This window comes from Pinus tabuliformis, chromosome 4_2 (genome assembly GCF_031772625.1).
Source record: "Pinus tabuliformis cultivar Carrire ecotype Pingquan chromosome 4_2, CPIR1, whole genome shotgun sequence".
Classification (NCBI taxonomy): Eukaryota; Viridiplantae; Streptophyta; class Pinopsida; order Pinales; family Pinaceae; genus Pinus; species Pinus tabuliformis.
This window is the reverse complement of record NC_142304.1, coordinates 268,446,826-268,465,306: the sequence shown is the minus strand read 5'-3', so window position 1 is coordinate 268,465,306 and position 18,481 is coordinate 268,446,826. Positions and strand designations below refer to the sequence as shown.

General features: G+C 37.8%; 1 protein-coding gene across 10 annotated transcripts in view; it reads right to left on the bottom strand.

Annotated features, from left to right (window-relative positions):
• The window catches only part of ABP1 (endoplasmic reticulum auxin binding protein 1), a 464,381-nt gene extending 447,771 nt beyond the window's left edge, over nt 1–16,610 (bottom strand). For all 10 annotated transcript variants that reach the window (XR_016259770.1, XR_016259769.1, XM_089428517.1 and 7 more), the window contains exon 1: nt 16,456–16,610. Coding sequence is in view for 8 of the 10 variants with exons in the window: in XM_089428517.1 (XP_089284643.1) it covers nt 16,456–16,549 (94 nt within the window). In the remaining 2 variants the exon portion in view is untranslated. The remainder of the gene's footprint in view (nt 1–16,455) is intronic.
• Nucleotides 16,611–18,481: the final 1,871 nt, after the last annotated feature.

Sequence of the window (18,481 nt, the reverse complement as noted above, 5' to 3'; positions counted from 1 at the left end):
ACGTCATTGTTGTTGTCATTGAGGTTCTGCCATCACTGTCATATCATCCTCATAGCGACAGACCATACATCACTATCATAATAATGCCATCCAAAAGTTACTGCCATGTTTAAGGTCACTGCATCAAGGTCCCTATCAAGATCACTAACATATAGATCTAGGTCACTGATGTAGGGTTATTGCCAAACATCACACTATCATAAAGAGTATTGTAATCATTGTCATATCAAGGTTATTGTCATGTCAAGGTTATTACCATATCAATATCACTGTTACCACTCATAAGCATGGGTATGACTATCACACATCACCGTCATGTATCATAGGTCACTGTCATCCAAGATCAATGCCATACAAGATTACTATCATGTAGATCTTAGTCATGTCTCCAAGTCAATGTTATATAAATCATAGTCATTCCTCCAAGTCGCTGTTATATAAATCATAGTCATTCCTCCAAGTCCAAGTCAGATAGATGTGAGCCACTTGTGAAGAGAAGAGAATACAATGTGAGTCATAAGACAAGCCACATAAATAGTGTGATCTACAGTAACATTAGAGGAAATTTAATTTTTAAAAGTTAACATTTAATTTCCATGTACATAATGTGTAAGCCAATCAAAATCCTTTAAAATTCAAAAGAGATAGGTGTGTGACTAGGCACTGACAAATTTTTTAATAATATAATTTACCTACCTAAAGCACAAATGGTGCTAAAGTGACCTAGAATTACATTAATAATTAAAAATAAAATTAATATCTTATTCTATAAAAGTTATAATATCGAGAATATTTTTAGGGAAAGGTAAATAATGGGTTGAGTGTGCTTTTAATGATGCGTAACTAATTTAAACTTTAAATTTACTTTTTTAATTTAAATTTTATTAAATCTTGTGTAAATAAATTAATTTAAATATAAAACGTATATATACAGTTATTTTGATAAAAGTGCATTTATTAGGGTAATTTAAATTTTTAATTATATACGGTTATTTTGATAAAAGTGCATTTATTAGGATAATTTAAATTAAATTTAAATCCTTCTATTAAATTTTATTAAATCTTCTAATATATATATATAGATACGGTTATTTATTTTTAATTATGTGTAACTAATTTAAATTTTAAATTTACTTTTCTAATTTAAATTTTATTTAATATTATGCTAATAAATTAATTTAAATATAAAATATATATACAATTATTTTGATAAATGTGACATTTATTTGGGTAATTTTGATAACAGTAAAATAATAAAAATGATATATTAAAGAATTGTCTACATGGCATTATTTTATTAATTTCTTATTTTTTTCTTAGGTGCCTATTTTTGAGTTGAAATTTCCTCTAATGGTAAGAAATGTGAGCCATTGAAATTATATACAAGCCATAGAAGAATATAATGCGAGCTATAGCAAAAGCGAGCCACTATAATGAAGAGTGAGCTACACAGAGATTAGTTTTGTGAGCCACCAAGAATGAGTCATTGTAAATGCAGGCTTTTGAGATTAGTGAGCCACAGAAAGGATTATGTGAGCCTCCGAAACAAAGTGCAGGCCACAGGGATCATAGGTGAGCCAGCAACCACTTGGATATATCAACGAACCATCACAGAGATATGTAATACGAGTTGTCCTTTTTACAACCAAAACCTCAGACCAAAGATGTGTGTTTATCATGTTGCCAATGAGCCTCAGGTATACTCTCTGAGCCACAGAGAAACCGTTGTGATCCACAAATAAATGCGAGTTATGGAGATAACAAAGCAAGCCAGAGAAAGAAGTGCGAGCCACATGAAAATGTCAGCCTCTTTCTTCACCAAAAAATTCAAAACAAGATGAGAGAGATGTGTTGTATGTTGATCAATAAATGGGTCTCTTATTTATACAATGTTAAGATATAACGACTAGCCCTTTCTAGGGCATTCATTAATCAAGCCGACTTGACCTTTTTCCTTACTTAGCCCAATATAAATTAATAAAACTCTTTTAAATGTTTTTTACCAAATTGCTTTGATGATGGCTTGCCCAAGTAAAGTTATCACACCAAAATAAGAGGAGTGTCAAACACATCCACAAATAGTAATATTTCCCTTTAACCACTTAGAATTCTTCCTTGGGGAAAGGTGGGCTTCTTTTGGGGTAGATGGATTCCCATGGGGAAATTCATCCCATAACTACCCCAAATTTCAATAGTTACAAGAAGAAGTGAAGTTCCTATCCTTTAGAGTCTTATAAGTGGAATCAAATAACTTATCTCTCAAGAAAATGCTCCAAGAAAATCAATTTTAGGACACTCTACAGCCACCCAACAATGTCATACATGCATAGATCCTTGATCTCAAAAATAAACACGAAGAAATCCAAAATCAATAGACCACTCTTAAACAAGAAAAATAGACTCATATCAAAACATGGGCACAAGTGGTTAAAGGGAAGGACAAGACCCCCCTCCCTCTTGCAAAGGTTGAGGAAATGGTCCAAGCCAGGTTGAGGAAATGGTCCAAGCCAGGTTGAGGGAAGAGTGCACTAGGAGAGCTAGAGAATTAAACTTAAAGATCAGGGGACTTCCTTTACCCCTTTCTTCCCTGGATCCCCTACAAGCAAGCAACATGTGCCTCCGGGAAAACCTCGAGTTCCCAAACATTACCATCGAGGGGGCTTGGTTTGTTGAGAAATCTATAGGGCAGTAGTTAGGATGATTTCTCTTTTATTGATAATTGCTTGTGATATCTTTTTACTTTCCTTACTTATTAGCTTCTTCTCTTATTATTATGTTTGTTCTTATCATCAAACAGATACCAAAACAAGAAGAACAGTAGTACACAAGAACACAAAATGTAGGTTGCAAGCCAAGGCCAAAACCTCTCCACTTGAGAGGAAAACCTGTAAATTTCTTCTCTTCTTATAGACTCTTCAATTGATGAATTCCAAGACTTCTAGACCAAGACCAATACCTTTCCAAGACCAAGTTTGTCCTTTCTTGATGATGTGCTTCCTTTTGTCCAAGTCAAACCCAGTCAAATCTCTTCCAGCAGCACAACTTCGACCCTAGCTACAGCATTTCGGCCTCTACTACAAGTCTGAAATTATCGACCCCCTGCAGCTTCTACTGCATCCACATGTGTGAGCAAAATTTAGCCTTCCAAGGCTTCCCAGCAACTTGGCTTGACTTGCATCCTTGTCTAGGGCTAGTAGGTGACCTATTAGGCCCTTCTTCCAAAAATTTTGATCCTCTTGCAACAATTAGAGAATTTTGACCTTGAAGCAACAAACCCTAGCTTTCCTTCTTCGCACATGTGAGAGAGAATTAGCCCAGAAACTATGCACACAAGAATGATGTGTCTATCTCTCCCTCTCAACTAGGGAGGATATATCAACCAATCCAAGCTTGTCTCTCAAATATACAAGCTTCTTATTAGGAAGAGATTTTGTCAAGATGTTAGCTACATGTTCATCAATGGAGATATATCGTGCTGCAACACACCATATTGTACCAGCTTTCGAATGTAGTGATACTTGTTGTTCATATGATTTGTCTTTCCATGAAACACTAGGTCATCAGACAACCTTATACAGCTGGTGTTGTCACAATGTATCACTGTAGGGTCCATTGGTCCTTCAAACAAGTTGGACAACAGCTTCCTCAACCAGACAACTTCTTTGCTTACTTCATAGGCTACAATATATTCAGCCTCAGCACTACTCAAATCAATTGATTCTTGCTTTCTACTCATCCAAGAGATCATGGAGGATCCCAAACTGAAACATCCTCCAGTAGTGCTTCTTCCATCCTACTCACTGCCTCCCCAATCAGAATATGTATATCCAATCAAGTGGACATCATTCCTCCTATCATACTTCAAGCAATAGTGGATTGTTCCTTGCAGATATCTCAATATATGCTTGGTTGCTATCCAATGATCATGCTTCGGCTCAACTTGGAACTGACTAAGAACATTCACTGCAAAACATATGTCTAGTCGAGTATTCACCAAGTACATCAGTGAGCCAATCAATTGTCTATACTTGGTCGAATCCACAAGGCTCGATTTGGAACTTCTTAGTCTCTTCAAGTTTGTGATCATGGGAGTTGTCATAGGTTTGGAATCCATCATGTCAAACCTCTTTAGCATCTCGATCACATACTTTCCTTGACCTAGATAAATCTCATCAAGTCCTTGCCAAACTTCTAGTCCCAAATAGTAGTGCATCATCCCTAGATCCTTCATGTCGAATTCTACTCCTAGTTGCTTCTTGCACTCTTGGATTAGCCCTTCCACACTCGTTACGAGAAGATCATCCACATATAGAAGAATGATAAAAGGCTCATTCTTCACAACCTTGATATAGAGATTCGGATCAGCAGAACTCTTTGTGAAGCCCAATATTTGTAGGTATGCATCCATTCGAGCATACCATGCCCTTGGTGCTTGCTTAAGGCCATCTAATGCCTTATTAACCTGCAAACATAAGCCTCTCTCTCTTTGACTTCAAATCCCAAGGGTTGCTCTATATATAATTCATCAATGGTGCCATTCAGAAATGCAGCCTTGACATCCACTTGGTGGATGTTCCATCCCATTGATGTTGCCAAAGAGACCAACGAACGTATAGTGGTATACCTTGTTGTAGGTGCAAATGGCTCTTCATAGTCGATGCATTCTTGTTGAGAGAAGCCTCTAGCCACAACTCTTGCCTTATATTTATCAATACTTCCATCTGTTGCATGTTTAATCTTATTGAGCCATTTGGAAGTTACCACAGATTTGTCTTCAGGCCTAGGCACGATCTCCCAAACTCCATTTTTCATTATCAATTGATACTCTTCATTCATGGCATCCTTCCATTCTTGGTGTGTGACAACTTCTTCAAAGGTGGATGGCTCTACTTCTATTAGTTTCGTCATATAGGTTGCATATCCAAAATATATTTTGGGCTTCTTACTTTCCCTGAATGTGCCTTTGACTGCTCCATGACCTTTTGCATCTAGTAGAGTAGACTTCAACCAGTTAGGTCTCTTTCTAGTTTCGGGGATGACCACCGGTTGCATTGGTTCACTGGGACCTTCATCTTCATGATTTGATTCTTCTTCCTCCCTTGTACCTTCCTCTTCAAATATAGGAAGTTCTTCATCAGAGTCCATCGAGAGTTCCTTTGATTTCTTGAATGCAATACTTTCATCAAATATCACATCTCGACTAACTTCTATTCGGTGTCCTTCTTTTATGTAGATCCTATATGCCTTTGAAGTATTATTGTAGCCAACAAATGTTCCTTTCATGCCTAAAGGATCCAATTTCTTTCTCTTGTCTTTCGATATATGAATATAGACAGGACAACCAAAAATTCGGAGATGGTCCACACTTGGTTTCTTCCCAGTGAATGCTTCTTCGGGAGTCATGTTATCTAGTGACCTATGGGGACTTTGATTTTGTATGTATACAGTTGTCTTAGTAGCTTCACCCCACAGAAATTTCGACAAATCTTGATCATGTAACATGGCTTTTACACTTTCTTCAATGGATCGATTCTTTCGTTCTACAACTCCATTTTGTTCGGGATTATATGGGACTATCAACTCCCTCTTAATCCCAGACTCCTTACAGAAGGCTATAATTTCCTTTGATGTGTATTCTCCTCCATTATCAGACCTTAAAATCTTGATTCTCCTTTCTGTAAGGTTCTCTACTTCAGCTTTGAATTCTTGAAATTTGATGAATACTTCATCCTTGGATTTCATTAAATAAACCCAAGTTTTTCTTGAATGGTCATCAATGAATGTTACATAGTATAGATGACCTCCAAGATATTTTGGGGTCATAGGACCACAGACATCAGAATGAATGAGATCCAAAATTTCTTTTGAGCTTGAAGCACTACTTCCAAATGGTCTCTTCGTGTTTTTACCCAATGCACATCCCTTGCATACTCCTTCATGATCTTCTTTTAGTTCAGGGATGCCATTCACCATTGAATTTAGGGTTGGTAAGATTTTGTAGTGAAGATGACCAAATCTTCTATGCCAAAGTTCACATGGGCTAAATTCAATGTGAACCAAAGCTTGAGCGAGGCGAGTTAACAATCTGTAAAGTCTTCCTTCACGGATCCCAATCATCCTTGCATCTTCTATGCTTGAGTTTTTATCCCATACTACAACCTTTCCATCTATGAAAGCAATTCTATCACCCTTATCTTCTAGACATGAAATGGAAAGTAAATTCTTATGCAAACCTAGAACAAACAGGATATTGTTGAAATGAATATTTCCTCCATTCTCCAGCTCTAGCAAGGTTGATCCAATTCCTCTCACAAGGTAGCTCTTATTGTCAACAAGCTCTACCGAGGAAGAGGACTTTCCTTTTGATAATGTTTTTACTTGCTTGTGTTGACCAATCATATGTCTCAATTCTCCACTATCGATTACCCAAATATTCTCATCTTGAAATGTGCCAATGAGTGCTGAGAATAGTCCTTCGTCCTTTGTAGATCTCTTGGTTACTTCCTTCTTAAAAGAAAATAAGAGATCCCATACTTCTTTGATGCCCTTCTTGAGATGACTTGTCACAATTGTACACTTCTTTAGGAACTTCTTCAATGTAGAAGAGATCTCCAGTATGCCCTTAGCCAACCTTAGCTCCGATCTTCATTATGCCCTTAGCCAACCTTGCCCAATCTATGGGGCAGTAGTTAGGATGATTTCTCTTTTCTTGATAACTGCTTGTGATATATTTTTACTTTTCTTACTTATTAGCTTCTTCTCTTATTATTATGTTTGTTCTTATCATCAAATAGCTACCAAAAGAAGAACAATAATACACAAGAACATTGAATGTAGGCTGCAGGCCAGAGCCAAAACATCTCCACTTGAGAGGAAATCCCGTAAATCTCTTCTCTGCTTGTAGATTCTTCAATTGATGAATTCCAAGACCTCTAAACCAAGACCAATACCCTTCCAAGACCAAGTCTAACATTTCCTGATGATGTACTTCCTTTTGTCCAAGTCAAACTCAGTCAAACCTCTTCTAGCAACACAACTTTGACCCCAGCTACAGAATTTCGGCCTCTACTACAGGTCTGAAATTTTCGGCCCCTGCAACCTCTGTCACATCCACAAGTGTGAGCAAAATTAAGCCTTACAAGGCTTCCCAGCAACTTCGCTTGACTTGCTTCCTTGTCTAGGGCTAGTAGGTGACCTATTAGGCCCTTATTCTAGAAATTTTGATCCTCTTCCAACAATTAGAGAATTTTGACCTTGAAGCAGTAAACCCTAGCTTTTCTTCTTCACACATGTGAGAGAGAATTAGCCCATAAACTATCTTTCTTCGTCCTTTTCGTTCTTCACTAGCCTTCTTGTGCTTCACCTTTGCTTGGATGATGAGATGTGTGAATGTATCCAAAGGAGGTCAAGTTCCTTCCTTTATATAGGCTTCTAAGGTGGACGTGGCTCCTCAAAATAGGTTGACTTCTTAGCTGCCAGGCCGACTTGGTCTTGGAAGGTATTTTGACACTTTTAAATACAAAAATAATTATTTATACAAGTTACGGCATAATTTCCTAAAGAAAATCCCGAATATTTTGAAGAAATATTAAATCTGGATATTACAAAAGGCACTATGAAATTGGTCCTAGGTTTTGATTCCTCCTTAAGGCAAATCTAAGTACCAAGTTCTAGCATTATCTTCTAAAGAGAGGGAAAAGAGTCTCATGACTACATCCTCATCTTGGGTATCTCTTCCACCTAAACACTATTGAAACAGATTGATATGTTGCTTAGTTGTGAGTTGTGACTACATCATTTCCAATGAAATTGGGCAACCATTCTTCATACTTATCAAGCAATTTGTGTGGGTATCATTGAATGGCACTCATGTCAAGGGGCTTGTAGACACTAGCAAGCCATGGCTTTGCCATTGTGACTAAGGTAGAAAAGCTTTTGAAGAGGGATTTTGCTATGGGAGAGCCTTGAGTAATAGAAATATTTAGGACATTCTTCCTTTTAGGAGGAATGACTACTATGCTAGGCCTGCTACTAGAAGCTCCTATACTAGAATAAGACTTAGGAGTAACCAGATGAGAAATTTCAACTTTGGTTTTGGAATGGTCTCATCAAAAAGGATTGAAGCAAAGATTTTGGATCACGAGGAGAAGGGCTCAACTCCTCCCCAACAATGACGCCAAAAATGTAACCACAAAATCTAGCAGCCTAATGCAAAGCCTCACTATACAACCTAGGACTTAGGGCAACAAAGAGGTCAGCCACCACTGTCAACTCATTGGCCTCCCTCCTATTGTTTTTGGTCCAACATTATCCCCACAAGGGAGGATTCCCTAGCAAGGCTTAGAGGCTAGATGAGCTACGGTTTATGAGGAAAATAATTCTCTAAGGGTCTTGCAAACATCATAACCTAGAAAGATATTCAAGAAAGGAAGAGGTATGATAAGAGTTTAATGGTTATGGAAGAAGGTACCAACAAAACCATGGAAGCTAAGATAAGATTTGCAAATGTTCAAATACACTTTCTAGTATCTACCAACCCCAATAAATTAAGAAAGGGATATTATAAGTTAAGGTCTCAATGATAAGCAGATTTACGTCATGCAAAACCATATTACAGCAAGGAAATAACCTATAAAGGATAAGATCAACAAAGGCTTGAAGGCTATCAAAGAGGTGAGCAAGGGATAGGTCAACAAGTAGTTTTTTAATGGCTAAAAATGACCAAAACATCAGCATTAACCTAGAGGTTAGCCATAAATTTTATGGGAAAATATGCAATAAATGATAGATTTGCATTTTAAAAATTAATGAATGCAAATCCTAAATGAAGGACAACAACATATAGGTGCAAAAATGCTCTTAAATGCAGATTTAGACCAAACCCTAGCCCTAGCTACCATGAAAAGAAGAAAATTCAAAGCGATCTACAAAATAAGACTAGCGTCTTCATTCAATTGGGCAATGGAGTCAATTAGGGCAAGGTCAAGATAGAAGGACCTTGGATGAAGAAGGGTGGAATACAATTCGCTTCACTTGAAACCCTAGCAACTTTCTTTCATGAGATTTAAGGTCAAAGAATGCATGAAACAAGTTCCTTTGATGGATTCTTGAATGACAAATTTTGCATAAGCATACAGAAAGAAGAATTCATAAAAGATATTGCACTTTTTAATATGGCACAAGATAAACCCTAATTTCGAAAATTACATGCAAAATGGAAGAAAATAGCATTAAACTTACACTATTGAAGCAAGAATCATTTTATCAATCCATAAGAAAGTCTCTCCATGCAATAAATATCCTCCCCAAGACAATTCACAATCTATTTAACCATTGTGTTCAACAGAACAAGAAGAAACACCATTGCGCACTCATCCAAGATAAGAGAGATGAGTGTGTGTGATAATGATCCAAAGGAAAATGACTCCCTTCTATTTATATGGGGGCAATCAAGTCACTTTTCCTTAACTTACAACAAAAAGCCCTAAAACTTTGCTTATAGTGCTCAACAAGGCTAATAGGTCACAAGCCAACCTAAAGATAGCTTTACAAAGTGATAAATCATATAAAGTGACATGAATTCTCCACGTGTGGAAAAATTAGCTCTCCAACAAGACATCATCATTATTAAGTGGGCATCTCCATCAAGCAAAGTGATAAAGTGGGTCCAAGAGTGCTCCTCACTCTAATGGACATAATCAAAGCACTTGGGTGCATCTCCAAGTAACATCTCCTCAACCAAGATGTCATCATCAAGAAGGCTAGCGTCACATTCCTAGGGCATGCATGGGTGACGTGGCAACCCTAAGACAAAACACTATCCTCAAAAGAGAATGTGTCAGCCTTCCCAAAGAATCTCAAGTGATCGCCATCCTCATTTGGGCTTTGGACAAAGGAAACACCAAACAAGTAGGTATAAGGTCAACCTAGAGGCATCCTGGGTCCTCTAGGCACATCATCAATCAAGTTAATGTCATGGATTCTTGGCTCACAATATTAGCATCTAGAGGTGGAGAAGGGGCCATACAACCATGTGGAGGATCCACAAGGCCCAATGCTCTCTTTAGAGGAGCAATGTTGGAGTTGTAATGTCATATGCTCTCAAAGTTGGAATAGATGTCCTCTACACTGAGTGGGAAAGGTGTTAAGCCAACCCTCAAGGGACATCTAATGTACTTGTGACAAACCACCTGAAACACACCCTCAAGATCAAGTGAGATCGACATCATTAGGGACGGAAAACATTAAAGTATCATAGTGTACCATATTCAATATTAGGGGCACAAAAATATTTCACACAAACCATGCATTCAAATGTCTTTCTAGCTAATGATTTGTAAGTAAGTTACCACACTTGTGTTGGGGATAATTATGGAATTAGCCCCATTGGGTGTTTCCAGCCCCAAGGGGGAGAGATAGTTACTAGGCAGGCCCATCAATCCATATATGCATGTGATAAATGTGGTCATGGAGTGGGAAAGACTTCAAGGAAGATGCCACAGCCATGGTACCAATTGAAGGAGGTCAAACATCTTGAGCGTAATGATGATAAGAGAGAGCAATCATGGAGACATGAGTTACCCATTTCCTCAGTCTGTTTTTTCCACCCCTCTAATGTGCCTTTTACTTCAATGATTGTCTTTTCTTTCTTGCATGGCTTGGGTGACCAGCTTGCTTTATGCTTTTTTCAATACCCTTTAAAGATGCAATGTTTTATCACTCATCGACATTGGGACACCCATAAGTTCCTTTATTTGGATAAAGCATGAAATGCTTAGGAACTGTGTAATAGCTAATGAGAGGGGGAGAGGTCATGCTAAGATTTTGCCCACATGCTTATTATTTGTCCCGACCATCTTTTACATTTTTCATTTTCTTTCATTTGTCGCTTCATATGCTTTTATCTTTCTTTCAGTTGCATCAACCTCTTAGGGAAACATTTTCGAGCACTGACTCATAAATGTGGATAAGGGGTGCTAGTTCCAATGAAAAATGACAGTTAACCCAAAGAATGGAAATGAATACCAGGGATAGATGTAAAATGGAAAATATGGATTACCTTAGGCACATTATATCAATTAGTGCCTCTTATTCGTGCTCCTCCTAAATAGTGGGAAGAAAAAACATTTGTGGAGGTCACACTAGACTAGGGGCAAAGGGATAACCTTCTAGGTGAAGTGTAGGTACAAGGATACAATTAAGAGCAATCAATCATCCAGTTTAACTTGTGATCCATCTTAGTATGCCCTTAACATTAAATGAAAGCACATGATTACATAAATGGTTAGTGTACATTTTGATACATGACCCACCTTCCTTCAAGAAGTATGTTAGCTAGGAGAGAGCACTGATCGAAGCGGTGGAGATCTCTGAAGTAAAGCTATCTGTGGATTATCATAGGGTTGCTAGTTGGTTGGCTAACCAAAGGGGAGAAAGTTTTCCTCCTAAGAGTCACCCACTTTTGGTGGGTAATAGTTATGCCCCCACTAGGGCTGGAATAAACCTTATACAACATTCCAGGTGTGAGGGCTTCATTCCCTCCTTTCTTTGACTAGGTGAACTTATCACACACGTTAAAAATGGGTCATGTGGGCCCAATGCCAGGTGCGTGGTAACATTACTTACAAAAGATTGAGTCAAAGGATCACCTCATCTTCAAATGTGCTACTTATTATGAGATCAATTGTGATTTTGCTAACTTTATTAAGACTCAGGTGGCCCCCTTTCTACTTTTTTTCCATTATCTAGATCATAGATTATTAGCTCTTCATCTAAGGGAGGTTATTGAGTATAGATTGCAAAACCTACATCATCATCCCCTTTGGAGCCTTCCAAGAGGATCACCTCTTTCTTCCCTATTGTTCGACAACTCGAGGAAATGAGAGAGAGACAAAGGTTCAACCCTCTTCAAATATCATATCAATGAAACCTTAGATATGTTCTTGATAACCCCTCTGCAAACTGATCGACCAACTCCTATGAGATCTCTAACAAGATCCCATCCCAAACCTCAAGATAGACTTGATTAGACCAGTAGATATAGCAGTTCTAGAAGGAATTGGAGCCAAAGATAGAGTCCCTTGGCATAGAGTATTGCTTTCCAAGCTCCATCGAGCAACAAGTCATCCATTTAGAGTTTCTTCCACTTGACCTCAATTGTTTTTTTTAACCATGGTGGATTGGTAACTCGTTGGAGTGATCTGGGCTTAGCCCAGGATCAAACCTTTCGGCTGCCACTATACCACCAAGAGTATATCTGATCTGCCTATAAGACAAATATACCAGGAATATATGACTTAGCAAGAACCAAGACATCTTGTATTGACTACGAACATAGTGACTCCCTGGTGCCGCCTATTCCTCTAGCCTCATCACAATAGGCTTAACATGTCATTTTCAAGGAATTGAACTCAAGTGGAGAGGGAGTTAACGACCCATCTTAACCACTCGATCTACCCTTACTTGACTGACCTCAATTGTTAAGAGTGATGGGCCTCCTCGATCTAGGGCTCCCTTTAGGATCCCCCTAGAATCACACGATTAGACCCCTATAGGACCTTCTCAAACAATGTATCAACCCTTCATGGTGACTGAATATCTGAAACAAGAGACTTCCTTTTTTCTCTCTCCTCTTTTGACCTCAATCCTAGTTCTAGTTCTAGTTCCAACATCCTTTGACATTTCTTGATAAGTTTTTCAATATGTTTTCATTATTTTTTTCCCATTTCTTCGATCCTTTGGGATGATACTTCAAATATGTTGTTATATCTTTTTCCCTTGTTTTAGCATAGTTAAAAGAGTTGCTTGTACACTCACACTTTATATTACACCAACTATATTCTTTTAGGCCCAATAACCTACTTTCTTTTTTTCCTCAAACCATTGACCTACTTTTGTGGTCATGTTTTGAAAATTAATAAAATTATCATATCTATCTTAACTTATCACCACACAATGGCCATGCGGCTTCTATGAACTCAATGGCCAATCAATTCCACAAGGTTGCTCTTATCTACATCACTTGAGGCAAATGTAGAACACTAGCAAGATCAATACATTTTGTTTTTGGTGTTCTATGAAGCTCAAGTCCATGTTCCATAAGGCGTGCAACGAACAAAAGAAGTGTTATTGAAGATAAATAGAAAGGTAAAAGGTGCACTTGACCAAAGGGAGAGGGACAAGTACATAGTCACATGACCAAAGTGATATGACTCATAGTATTGAGTAGGAGAGAGCATTTATGTATGACCCTTCTTTCTCCTTTAAGTGCTTAAGACAAAAAAATAACATCTCTCAATCAAATCCTTTTAATAGATAGAGCTAGTGATACATAATGACTTGTTGGCTAGCCCAAGTACTTGGGCATATAAATCAAATAGCATCCCAAGCAATTTGTTGGATTAGTAGCATGACCAATGACAAGAGGAACTAGCTTCGGGGATAATAGGGTGGCAGCCCCTCTCTTTTACCTTCAACATGGTTAGTAAAAAAAGCAATAGTATTCACCCAAATTACTGGAAAGCTTGTTTTTAGGATAAAAGCAACTATTTTAACTTCTTGTAAACACAAAATATCATATTGATGAACAATTTCAGGCACTCTAGACCATAGATTTGCGACAAAAAACACTCAAAGGGCCATTTTCAACATTAAACCAACCATTTTAACTCCTTCCTAACACCAAATATCCAATTTATAAACAATTTCACATACTCTAAAACATGGATTTGTTATCGGTGTCTTTAAGGCCCCAAAAAATCCATAATACTACCTTTACAAACTTTCAACATAGAAACCCATTGTCTCCTCATCTCCCCAACACCCAAGGGTGCTAAAGGCATTTGGAGAGGTCACATTCTATAACTGGGGAGAGAAACAATCATTTCGGGTTTTGGTTTTCAATTTTTAAGAGTCTGCCGCATTGAGAGCAAAATTAGAGTAAAGTGTAGGACCAGAGATCATGTCCCACCCCCTAGAGAAGAGATGGACTTAGAGGCCCAAACAAGGTCTTTGCCCGTAATTGGGCTAGTAGGTTTATTTGGAGTCGACCAACGCTAGATGCCAAAGCTAATTAAGCTTTTTTCCATTTTTTACAACCCTCACCGAACCTTCATTGCCTATCAAGGGTGAGGTTGTTAAACCTTGACATTGCACATTCTTAGTCGCTTGAGTTCCTGGATTTTCCATCTTGGCCCTTAGAGGCCAGTACTTAGTTTTGTGGTATAGGCTAGATGTCAATATATACGATTGGTTGGAGAATAACTATGCACACCTCTCCTCCCCTCCCTGCCAAGAAAAAAAGTACACAAAATCCTTTATGTATTTAAACAAATTGACTCTCTAGTAAAATCTCTTCTAAAGCTATGAATTGAAGTTTGTCATAGGATTGTGGCGTATATACTATAAATTTTCTAGTTGTTGCAAAAATGCATTCTAGGAAATCCCAAAACTTCATGGGTAACCTTGGCAACTCTACCTAGTATTTACCATGTACAACTAGGCAGCTTCATACACACAACTTTTCATGCCATTTAGCAATGACAACCAGGGAATTCCAACACATCCATGGGCCCCAAGGAAACACTTCTTGGCAATGACTTTAGTCATTAAATGAAAACTGAAAAAAACTTTGGTCAGTCTAAGGATGGCTATGCAAATCTAGCCATAGGTTTCCAAGACATCCTTAATACAAGTCTTAATCACAGCCTCGGGTGTGATATAGTCAACAAAATACACTAACATGGTATACTGCTTCAAATTATCACAAACAACAGCATATTCATAATCTGCAATATCAAATTATCAATAGGTAATTCATTAGGTGGGATTTCATTAACTCATGGACAACCTTCCAATATAAATTCTCATGGAGCCTTTGGCAGCATCATGCATGATAATAGTTTCTTGTACCCTATCTCTCCTTGTGAGATAACCAAAATGGAAATATCAGAATATGAAGCAGCCATCATAATGTGCCCCCTTCCCCACCTTAACACCCCCACCACATGCCCTTCCAAGATGAACTTTCATGGAGCCTTTGGAAGCATCATGCACGATAATAGTTTCTTGCACACTATCTCTCCTTGAGAGATAACCAAAATGGCATCAGACCATGGAGCAGCCATCATAATGTGCCCCCCTCCCCACCTTAACACTCCCCTACGCCCACCACATGCCTTATGCCAGACTAGGAGAATTGCTAGTTCCACCAACATGATGGCTGTGCTATCTAAACTCAGTAGACACGAGGAGACAGCCAAAATAATCGGCCTTAACAGCAAATAGGGCACGCTAAAAACCTATGACATCAGAAAATACAAACCCTAGCAGAGTTTCATTTCTATGAAAAGACCAGCCTCAAAGGTGATAAAACATTGATAACCTTCATATTTCCTTTCCATCTTCTCTTTTTGTGCGATATAAATGAACCTTATCGATTCTACACAGGCGTGGATGATGCTGTCCACCATTTCTGCAATTTGACTGAGCATTGCATGCCTACAGTTCAAAATGCATTTTAGCTGAAGAGCCTTCTATTTCATCAAGTGGCAAGCAAAAGCAACCAAGTTTCAAGTAAAGTAGTTGCGTTTATGATATTGTTCAAGTTTTCCCAATTTCACTGAGCAAGCTTGCAATTCAAAATGCTCCGTCGTTCACATAGGCTAGCTAAAGGGATTTCCATGTCAATAAGAAACCATTTCATCATATGTAACTCAATCTATTTTATAGGTGCTTCCAGACAACACTTGCAAGGGCTACCTTCCACCATGGGATATTACAATGAAGCGGATATGTCCCCCAATTTACTGATGTTAGCCAGCAATAGGACCTTTTTGTATTTCAAACTCAATGAAACCAAACCTTTACTGGTAGCCCTAATAAAACTAAATTTTATTTGGCAGCAAAAATCTAATTGGTTTAACAATGGGCTACTTCGTCAGACTCATTAAATTGAGATAAAATTTGTCTTATTTACTTGTTGCGTTGCATTTTGCCGTCAATTAGCTGGGGTAAGATGTAACTGGTTTATCAAAGGGCTACTTCCTCAAATTCGTTAAATTTAGATAAAATTTTCTTCTTTGCTGGTCGCTTTGCCATTTGCCATCAAGCAGCTGGTGTAACATCTCCGATGAAAGATTAGTGCAATTTTCGCATGAAATTAAATTAAATAACCAAAAGAAAAGTAAATTAATCATTGGTCTAGCGCGGGAAATTTCATCTGCCTCTGCAAAGTGGCCCCAAGTCAAATTAAACCTGATAAAAGAAATCAATAAATTTTCCTCCTGTTGAAATAGCCCCTCGCGGTCATCTATTCGGAGAGAGGGATATGTGCAAAGTAGCCCAAACTAGCATAAAATTCAATCAACATCTCAGAACATAAATGCAGTTTAGGATACTTGAATCGTAGAACACCAGGAATTCCATTCAAAAGAAGGCAGTATAGGTGTGACCAACCTTTTGCAGAGCAATCCAAAGCTTCGGAAGTTTGAATTGACGCGAGCAACGACATATTGCATAGTAGCAACAGCAAAATGTAGAGCGTTGCCATCTTCCATCAATAATACCGACTTCATTTCGTTTAAGATATTCATAGTCCCCATATGGATATTCGCATGTCATGCCACTTAGAGGATACTTCTACACTTTTCTATACTATGTCCGTCAAACAATCAAAATTCCATTTTCACGATGTTATAGTTTTCGTTTTGCCATGCTAATATTTCATTTTTTAAATCGGATCATGCTATTATAACCTTTACATATTTTTTCAGGAAGGGCGGGCCCGCTGAAGAAGTTATATGTTGACATTATTTACAATCTGTATATTGAAATTCTTTACAAATATTGTGTCACGCTGACAGCAATCAAGATAGTCAAACATGTGATACAATCAACATAGGCAAACATATGATGCGAGCCGCGCATTGCATGTACGTGCGAGTCGAACCCAGGTGGGGAGGGCAATATTGCTCCGTCCCAACCACCCGGGACACATCGCGGGTACTTACATATTATAGCTAATCAGTATTATGTTTACATATTTTTAATGTATTTAATAAGATTGTTTCTATCCGCTTAGATTTATTTTAATTCGGGTTCAAAGAGATTATATATTTGAGTAACGGAAAAAAAATTAGCATAAAATTTGAAGAAAAGTTCGCACTTTTAAAAATTTGATTTTTTAAGAAGTTTGATAATTTTAACAATTCCCATGTTAATATGGATTTAAGTTGGTTTAATTATTTATAATTATTAATTTTATTTTTATGTATGATTGAGTCAAAATGTTTTAATTAATAATTTTACTTCTTTTAATTTTTATGTAATTTGACCAGTAAAAATGTTTAGATAACATAATGTAGTAGGACATTACAACATCTTTTCCATAAAAAAATAAAAGATTATTAATATTTTGATTGTGAAATGAAACATGATTTTTGAGCATGTGGTATTGATGAGCCATGATATAGTAAGAAAGCTTACTTACAAGTTATTAATATCCATGGTAAAGTTGGAGTAAATATTCATAGTTAAAAATCTTGGTATATTGAAAGCGTTAAGTTTTTATGTGCTTTTTAATCAAATTTAAATATGGTTACAAAATTATTATTTTAATTTATATGGTAAAATGGATCTTAATTTATATGTTAATGTGATAGAGGGTTTAGATATATCTCAAAAGTAATTATAATTTTTTTAGATTTAATTAAAAATGTTATAAAATAAAATTCAAATGAAATATTTATAAAATCCCCCAATGGGGGTGATTGGATAGTTGTACAAGTGGCACTAGAGCGGCCCTCGGGACCTACTTCAGCTCCACACGCTTCATAACTTCACACTCATACAAACTTAGTGCATTCAATACACAGGTACATGGGAGGCTCCTATCATGATTATAAATGTAGGCTGGTCGCCGAGAAAGTTTAGTATGGAAACCTGGGAAATGAGTTTGGTAAGCAAGGAGTGTGGTTCTGTATCCATGATAGCTCCCCGTGGTTTCGACCTTGGCTAAGAGGTGTTGTGGGGAATCAAGGCCCTATGGTGTGGTCTAGGGTTCATTGCTTGCTTTGCCCTTAGGACTCGGGGACGCGAACAGGCACGGAGCTGAGCCACCACCAAGCTCTGGCCTATCGTTGGTTCGAGAATAAGGAATTTGTCTCGTCAGGCCTTCTTGCCTACATGTGGGATAAGGAGTGTGAGTCTCTTCGTCTCTCTGTATGGTGGTTAGTCTAGAAATCCGCTCATCTGGTGGTGCTGAGGCGATAATTAGTGGGTTCTGAGTGGTCGCTCTCTAGAATTGTTTGGTGTAAGGTTGCCCTCGGGGTGATTGGTGTGTCTACTATGTGCAACTATGGATTGAATTGCGCCTGGGGTGTCTACGGCAGAAGAGGTGAAGGCCATCTGGTGTGGACCGCGGCTTGTTTGTCTTGTTCTTGTCAAAGGGTGGTGAGCAGTGTGTGGGTTAAGGAGTTTGAGC